At 39.8% G+C, this 9,092-nt stretch overlaps 1 protein-coding gene across 8 annotated transcripts in view; it reads left to right on the top strand.

Moving 5' to 3' along the window:
- LOC144091364 (uncharacterized) overlaps window positions 1–8,448 on the top strand; it is a 218,944-nt gene extending 210,496 nt beyond the window's left edge. For all 8 annotated transcript variants that reach the window (XR_013305680.1, XR_013305687.1, XM_077623668.1 and 5 more), the window contains one exon: window positions 7,682–8,448. Coding sequence is in view for 6 of the 8 variants with exons in the window: in XM_077623668.1 (XP_077479794.1) it covers window positions 7,682–7,740 (59 nt within the window). In the remaining 2 variants the exon portion in view is untranslated. The remainder of the gene's footprint in view (window positions 1–7,681) is intronic.
- The last annotated feature ends 644 nt before the right edge of the window (window positions 8,449–9,092 follow it).

The following is a 9,092-nucleotide window of genomic DNA, read 5'->3' on the forward strand; positions in this document are numbered from 1 at the left end:
AGCTATTCAGTGACAAGGGGAAGTGGTGTAATCCTCTTTTAAATGCAGCCTCCGTTGTCCTCACGCTGGACACTTTCCTATTAATCTCATTCGTGCCCACCCAAAGGCAACCCCACTCCAAGACACACTGAATACAATTCACTATCTCTTGAACTCATAGAACACCATTTTTATAAAATTCGTTATTTAGCGATTTCATCAAATTGACAATGACGAGCTGACATTCTTATACAAAGAAATAATTTAACACCATGCCCACTCAAAGCTGAATGGTGTAAAACACGTCAAAGTGGCGGCCCGGGGGCCAAATCTGGCCCGCCGCATCATTTTGTGTGGCCCGGGAAAGTAAATCATGAGTGCCGACTTTCTGTTTTAGGATCAAATTAAAATGAAGAGTATAGATGTATATTAAATTTCCTGATTTTCCCCCTTTTAAATTAATAATTGTAATTTTTTAATCAATTTTTTTCGTGTTTTTAGTTCAAAAATCATTTTGTAAAATCTAAAAATATATTTTAAAAAAGCTAAAATAAACATTGTTTTAGATCTATAAAAAAACTGAATATTCAGGTCTTTTAATCCAGTTCTTTTAATCCATTTATAAAACAAAAATCAAAATATTATATCTAAAATGGTCCGGCCCACGTGAAATCAAGTTGACGTTAAAGCGGCCTGCAAAGCGAGTCTGACACCCTTGGTGTAACATGTCTGATATTGTGGTACCTAATTCATAGAAATGTCCAACTAATCACCTCAGGGTGTACTTTACTGAATTTGATAGATTGGACTTCACTGAACCATAACCGATAGTTTTTTTTTCAAGTAAACCAAAAAAGCGTAAAACAGTTTTATTTCTATTTCGCTGTTGGCCAAGAAGCCAGAGTCAGTCATGTAAGCGGTGGCAGACTTTTTCACGTACTGCGCCCTCATCCATTTAGTAACAATCCAGCTGCATCCAGTTGTTTTTTATGTTTTATTTTGTTTTTACCGAGAAAATCTATCATTTTTATCGTTGGAGCTGTTATGGCAAAATCACTCCAGAATTATGTTCTTCGAGATTTACTTCCTCCTCCGACGCCCTTGCTTTTCGTATTCCGACTCGTCGCACGATAATGTTAACGAGTCTCTACTACTCTATTCCATTGAGTCGTTTGTGCTCTGCTGGTATGCTTACCTCAGAAAACATCATTAGCTTCAACTAAACGGAGACAATATGGATGACGCTATTATTTAATTAGTACGTAAAAACCTTAGATAGTCGGATAGTGTCACAGAAATGCAAGTTGCACACACGGACACATGGAAAAAGGAAAGGGCATTCTTCTGTTGACATAAAAGATATAATCCATCCCTTTTCTCGTATATGGATTTTCATGGACAAGTAAAGGACGCCCAAGACATAACCAGTGAGCGCCTTGTCAAAAGTGCACATGCTGCGTTCCTTTCTGCTGGTCAAGCCTCCCTATTAAACAGGCCACTTTCCCACTGGAAGTGGCTGGGAAGCCCTTGAATGCAAGAAAGGGACAAACCCGCTCGCCAACCTTACTAAAGGGATCGCTGCCAACGAGCTTGTTAGTTTCTCGGGGCACGCCGCTGTCCACTCGACAAACTGCATTGACTTTTGGCTCGGGTTCTCTTCATCATGTTCTCAGTAAAGCAGCGGGAATTGGCCACAAGGGGATGGCCAAAATGAGAGTACAGCGTCCCGACACATTTTGTCCCGTCGTTGTAACATTTGTGGGTACAAATGCTGCTAAAACTTTAAGATAAACCTGCATTCTGATATTAGTTTACCCTGTTGCTTTCTGTGGCTTTGAGGGATTATACTACACCATAGTCTTTACTTTTTATGGTTCTTGGTTTTTTTCTTCGTTTTTAGCCATCCAATTGAATTTTTTACAACACCTGCCTTCATTAAAATGTTCAAGTTGTCCCTATCCCAGATGTATTGTTGGTATGTTCTCTGAGGACAATATGGTCAAACATGACTCTAATGCTGTTCACATGTGGAAGAAAGCGAGAAGACTCAAAAGATGATACAACCTTGAGTAAAATGAGATTTCCTCAAGAGGTAAGCGCAATCTGTTTTTATTCCTTTTCATATCATTATTTGTATTAGCTGCTTGGGTTTTCTCCAGGTACTCCGGTTTTCTCCCAAATTCCAAAGACATGCATGGTAGGCTGATTGGACACTCTAAATTGCCCCTAGGTATGAGTGTGAGCGTGAACGGTTGGTCTCCTTGTGCCCTGTGATTGGTTTTGGTTGCCGGACGTTTGGTCGCCGGATGTTTGGTCGCCCGGACTTTTGGTCGCCGGACGTTTGGTCGCCCGGACGTTTGGTCGCCCGGACGTTTGGTCGCCGGACGTTTGACAACATGACAGAGAGTTTGCTGTTGAAACTAGCTCTCAAAATTATATTCATGAGCGAGAGAGTTTAATATATAAATATCTACTGTTGAAACCAGCTCTCAAAATTATATTCACCCGGGCGACCAAACGTCCGGGCGACCAAACGTCCGGGCGACCAAACGTCCGGGCGACCAAACGTCCGGGCGACCAAACGTCTGGGCGACCAAACGTCCGGGCGACCAAACGTCCGGCGACCAAACGTCCGGCCACGGTGATTGGCTGGCCACCAATTCATGGTGTCCCCCGCCTCTGGCCCAAAGTCAACTGGGATAGGCTCCAGCACCCCAGCGACCATTGTTAGGATAAGCGACATGGAAGATGAATAATGTATAAATTTACATTTAATTTTTTTTTATAAGACATGAACTAATGTTTTTCATTTTAAGAATAATAAATAGTTAAAGGTCATAAGTGTCAACTGTTAGCACTGTTACGCTTGGCAAGACTTTAGGTCACTGCATTGGTGCAGCGGTCTTATCTTTAAAAAAAAGCTGAGGCAACATTGTAAAGTTGCGTTCAAACAAGTGAAAGAACAGCAGCGTGATGAACTCTTTTTTTTTTTACGGCAGCGTTACGTAAACGCGTTTTAAAAGAGGCTACTGTTATTCATCAAACTGCGGCAGAACAGAGATTGGATTGGATTGGATTGAATCTGTTCCAGGGTCACCCTGAGTCCAGAGTGAAACGTTTGTGACCACACAGGCAAGGTTAGGCAAATAGACAATATTTTTATTCAGTTTAGATGGCATTACAATCAAAAGATAAATTCTCCAAACTAAACCAAAGGTTCCACTGCAGTCAGTGTTTGCAATCAAGAGAAGCACTTAAAAATGATATCGATCCAAGGAAATCTCTTCTTCTCCATCCCAATAATATATGATCTCTTTATAACACCGTTTGATTTATTACATGAGATGTATGGCCCTGTCACAGAGAGTGACAAAAACAGATGAGAAGTCCTGTAATTGGCGAGAAAGCAAATGACATGCAACTCAAATAAGCAAACTGAGCAGAGCCTCTTGATGATGAACCAGAGCGTCCGTTCAATCATGACACTGAAAGAACTGACTAGAAAATGATCCTCTGTGTGATTTTATTCCTCCAGTACAGTCACAGTGATAATCTCAATTTAAAGAAAAAATACTGATAGCAACTTGGTCCTTTTGCCTTTTCTTAAAAGAAAGTACTTTTTTGTATAAACATTAAAGCATTCCAGAGTTATTATTTGCACGAAAGAATATAATTGCAATGCTACTTATAGCTAGGTAGCATATTTTGTTTCCGCAGTGGTGCAGGTTTGTATTCCTACCCACGAAGAGGATAGATTTGCACCAATCTGGTGTCTTAAAAGACTAATCATTTGTTTGCCGTCAGGTGCTGCTTGTTTCAGCAGAAAAATGTTTGGTTCAAATGTCTGTGTTGGGTCTTGTAGAATAAAAATCTGCACCCACTCCACTGGGGCTTTTTGTGGAATAGTTTGCACACCCCTAGTATACAGGGTACACAGTCGATTGGTCGCCGGTCTTTTGATTGCCGATCTTTTGGTCGCCGATCTTTTGATCGCCCGGAAGATTATTGATAATTACCATTTAAATCGTTGCTCAAATTCCCTAAATACAAACTGTGAATTACTATTTAGTCATACTTAATGCCCTAGTAATTATTAGGCTAAAGAAAAACTCCAAATTTCAGGGACTTTTATTGTTTTTTGTTGGAGAACTTGTTAAGACCCTGACGGACGCAGCTTCTTAAAGGGACAACGCATGTACATACAAACTCTTATACACTCACACATCGGCTCAGTGAAACTGCTCATGGCCATTGTTGGCTTTTATTGATGCGTAGACCGTGTTGTTTTACCTTGTTTTGTCGCCGGTCTTTTGGTCGTCGGTCTTTTGGTCACCGGTCTTTTGGTCGCCGGTCTTTTGGTCGCCGGTCTTTTGGTTGCCCATTGTCGCGGTCGGGGCGACCAAAAGACCAGCGACCAAAAGACCGGCGACCAATCGACCGCACACGAGTACTTTTATGTTGCAAATGAAGCTTGCAATGCTACTTATAGCTAAGTAGCATATTTTGTTTCCGCAGTGGTGCAGGTTTTTATTCCAAGCCACGAAGAGGATAGATTTGCACCAATCTGGTGTCTTAAAAGACTAATCAGTTGTTTGCCGTCAGGTGCTGCTTGTTTCAGCAAAAAAATCTTTGGTTCCAATGTCTCTGTTGGGTCTTGTAGAATGAAAATCTGCACCCACTGTGGCCCTTTGTGGAATAGTTTGCACACCCTTAGTATACATGGAGTCCTCGGGTTATAATGTTCTCGACCAACAACATTTTGACTTCTCAATACCCTTGCCTTGCTGCCATTCAGTCCCATTTACCGTGGTTTCTGCTTATCTAGTGCATAGTGCTTGTCTATGTTTGTGCACTGGCAGGTTACGTCGTCAGCGTAGGACTTTCTGTATTCAGTCTTGGTTTTTGTTTTGTTTTTATTGCCATTCCCCTTGTATGTCTTTTTGTTTGTATTTTTCAAAGCATCCAATCAGCCGAACAGGACGATCCCGAGCAAATTTTGCTGTTTTGGTTAGCCAGAGCATTTCAAGTGTCTCCTCGGGGGTCAGTTTCTCTCTTTCCTAGGAACAATAGCCTCAAAGAACTGTGCTAACACTACCAGAGGCATTTATTGGATGGAGGCGTTTATTTGTAGTCACTTGGCGACTATTTGGGGCGCTGGGACAATTCGGGGCATCCACTCTTTGAGGAAATACTGTGTTCTAATCATCTCTGAGATGCACTTGGACAACCTTCACCTCAATTAATCAAGCACCTCCAATCCAGAGTGTGTGTGCTCATCTGAGTGTGTGTTAGTTAGCACACTGACCAGGCCGGGCGCCCTCAGGACAGCACAAAAGGGTGACGTGACCCCCGTTCACCCCTGACCCCCGTCCACCCTCAGCTGGTCAAACTCTGACCCTGGGACAGATGGATAACGCAGCGGGCGCTTTATCTCCTCGTGACCACACGCTCTGATGTAGCGTTTGCTTTCACCTCTCCTTGCCCCCTTGATTGCGTCGAGCCCCGTCCTCAATGTGGACCGCTTTATTGGGTACACCTGCCAGAGCGAGCACCTATCACTAACCAGAATGCTGAGAGGGGCCGGTTTATCATCGTGGGAGCTTAATTCTTGGTTGGAAATTTCACCTTATTTAGCCACATTCAAGATATTCATTTGAGATGGTTCACGACGAATTGCAAGTTTAATTTTATTGTTGTTAGTTGTAGCACTCTGGTTGGTTCGCGGGCCGCCTTAACTTCAACTCGATTTCATGTGGGCCGGACCATTTTAGATATAATATTTAGATATTTTTTTTATAAATGGATCAAAAGAACTGGATTCAAAGGTTCGCGGGCCGCGTTAACGTCAACTCGATTTCATGTGGGCCGGACCATTTTAGATAAAATATTTAGATTTTTTTTAAATAAATGGATCAAAAGAACTGGATTAAAAGCCCAGAATATTCATTTTTTATAGAACTAATACAATGTTTATTTTAGCTTTTTTAAAATATATTTTTTAGATTTTACAAAATGATTTTTGAACTAAAAACACAGAAAAAATGATTAAAAAATTACAATTATTGATTTAAAAGGGGGAAAATCTGGAAATTTAATATACATCTATACTCTTCATTTTAATTTGATCCTGAAACAGAAAGTCGGCACTCATGATTTACTTTCCCGGGCCACACAAAATGATGTGGCGGGCCAAATTTGGCCCCCGAGCCGCCTCTTTGACACGTGCTGTAGAGTATAGAGCAGCAGTGGGCAAACCGGTCCTCGAGGGCCGCTGTGGGTGCAGGGTTTTTATGCCAACCGATCCAGCACAGACACTGACCAATGAGATTTTTGCAGAAAACTAGAAGCACCTGACTGCAATCCACTGATTGCACTTGTAGGACACCAGATTGGTGAAAAGGTGTCCTCTTTATGGGTTGGAATGAAAACCCGCACCCACTGCGGCCCTTTGTGGAATAGTTTGAGGACCCCTATATGTATATGGATGTGTATATATATATTAGTATGTATATATATTAGTATATGTATGTGTGTGTTTAATCTCAGTTTTGCTGTGTATATATCGTGTAACACGCTTATTTGTTTATTTACTTATTTATTACCTATTTTATTTAGGTCTAAAATGTCTTTTCCGGTCTCTGTGTTTTCACATTCTTGATACAGCAACAAAGTGAATTTCCCGAGTATGGGATGAATAAAGTTTAATCTAATCTAATCTAAAATGTTTTCTTATACACGTGTCCCATGGTGTTTGTCGCGCCTGTTTTGTCGTTTACGGTACATTAATGCTCGATTAAGAAGAGTGGTGTGTATTTTTACATGTAATTCATTTTTGGCTAATTTACTTTTCACATCATCATTAAATCAATAACTATTTTGCAATGGGAACAGCACTTTTACGCAGTAAATAAATAAAATAAGATTTCTCCATTTTCCTCTCCTATTCTGTTACAGATTGGGCCTAAATCACAATGCCTTGTGCCATAAATTGTCTTGATGTATATTGTCTTCTAACCATTGAATACGTATAGATATGTGTAGATATATATAATATATGTAGATATTATATCAGATATATACGACTCACTAGGAATGTCGGCTGCTATACGCTTCAGCACCCCTGCAAACCTTGTGATTGGGCAAATGAGTGTTATCATGAAGAAAATATATTCTTATAAGGAACGATGCTGCAATTTTAATCATGAAAAAAATCACTAGATGCCGTAATGTCCTTTTTGTTGTTGTGGAAATTGCCATCTTAATAACAGGGCCAATAGAATTGAAAGTAAGCTACTATAAGCACAAAAGAGCAGGATTTTGATTCATAATGTTAATGTTTACTGTATATCATTTAATATTTTTTTATTTGCAAAAAGCAGCATGGCTTGTTGTTAAACGTGGGTCTTGTCATGCTGCAGCCGTGTGTCCATATTTCCAAAAGGGGGGCTGACGTTGCAAGGCCGATCGAACCTTTCGATTGATACTGAAACAATTTGCATATAGTGATTCTCTTTGAGCGCGGTGCGGATCCATAACGAGAGCGGCCGGCTATTCAAATGCGAGCATGCCCGGAGAGAGCACCGTACGCCGGGGCAGCAAAATCTCCACATTTTTGCTTCTTTTGGATGTTTTTTTATTTTTTTATTTTATTTAATTAATGATCGGATCATCGTGGACGCCGATTATTTTTTTTCTTCCGCAGGAGAGTGGCATCAACGTGGACGAAAAAGCTGGAGGGGAAACACGAAGGACGTTGAATGACCAAAGGGGTAGTGGGAAAAATGAGGATTTTCGTCTTTTCTCCTAGATGACATGCTGCATGGAGGGCTGCGTGAAGCACTATGCGGTAAAATCTGGTTTGTGCACGCGGGTGTGTGTGTGGGGGGCTCGTGTGGTGCGTTTACGTGTCATGCAGAGACCACTTGAAAGGGGGGAAACAAGAACTCGCTGCTTCGTAGCCATTTGTGAGTGTACTTGAACGCAACGCGATGAAAGGGAGATAGTGCCGCATTGCTACACCCATGTTTTGTTTTAAACTTTTTTTTCTAACTTTCAAACGTGAAGTGTTCGCTTAATGAAATGCTATTTTTATTTTATTAGGTGATGTAGAAATACGGGGTGATTATCTTTTAATCCCTTCATTTACCGTGCATGTATGCAGTACGACGAAAAGAAGACAGAACATTAGGGACACTTGAAATTGAATAAAAGAGCGATATTAACGAGAAGCATGAGTAAATCTTAATAAATTTCATTACGATAGTTGTCATATGCGATATTAGTGCTGAATTTTAATATGAACTGATTAATGATTATCTGCAAAACAAAACACGCGATCATCAGTGATGCATATTATATGTATATTTTTGAAATGTGTATTCCATTTCAACGAATAATTGCATTGTAATAGTTATTTCGTTTTGTTTAAAGTTTTCTATATTGAAAAATGATTAAGCTTTTGTTTTTACATACAATTAGAAAACTACTAGATGGCAAAATATCAATGTATTTGAAATGGGTGTGTTTATTTTTGTCCCTGGAGTGTATTTTATGTTAATACTTAATAATGTCAAAATACTGGGAACAACTGTCAATTTACTCAAATTCAGCTATGCAAACCAGAATAATAAACGTATACTCTACTATTTTAAATTTTAAACATTTCTAGCATTTGTTCACAAACGCTTTTGTCATTCTGCAGTTGTACCTAATGAAATGTCCATTGAGTGCACATTAATACTGTCATTTTTTAGATGGCTTATATTTATATATTGACTCTAAATCACTATTTCAGATCATTAAAAACAATTTAATGTCATAAAAGACATCACATTTTGAGTCATGGGGCACAATTTTAACGTTAGATGCATGTAGTCCTATCACTTATGCATTATTAAGCATTATTTTTATACAATTTGTAGGAATAAACACAATTATAATTGGATAAAATGTGAATAAAACGAAATGTGTATGACTAAAATGCTTAAGAACAGAATAAATCCAACTAAAGTCACTTTAAAGTTGATCACCCCCAGGCTGCCATTGACGGCCATCAGCGTCCAATCCATATTGACTGGCTGGTTGATAGATTAGTAGTTTTTTGTGTGTGTGTA

The sequence above is a fragment of the Stigmatopora argus genome, chromosome 2 (assembly GCF_051989625.1).
Source record: "Stigmatopora argus isolate UIUO_Sarg chromosome 2, RoL_Sarg_1.0, whole genome shotgun sequence".
NCBI lineage: Eukaryota > Metazoa > Chordata > Actinopteri > Syngnathiformes > Syngnathidae > Stigmatopora > Stigmatopora argus.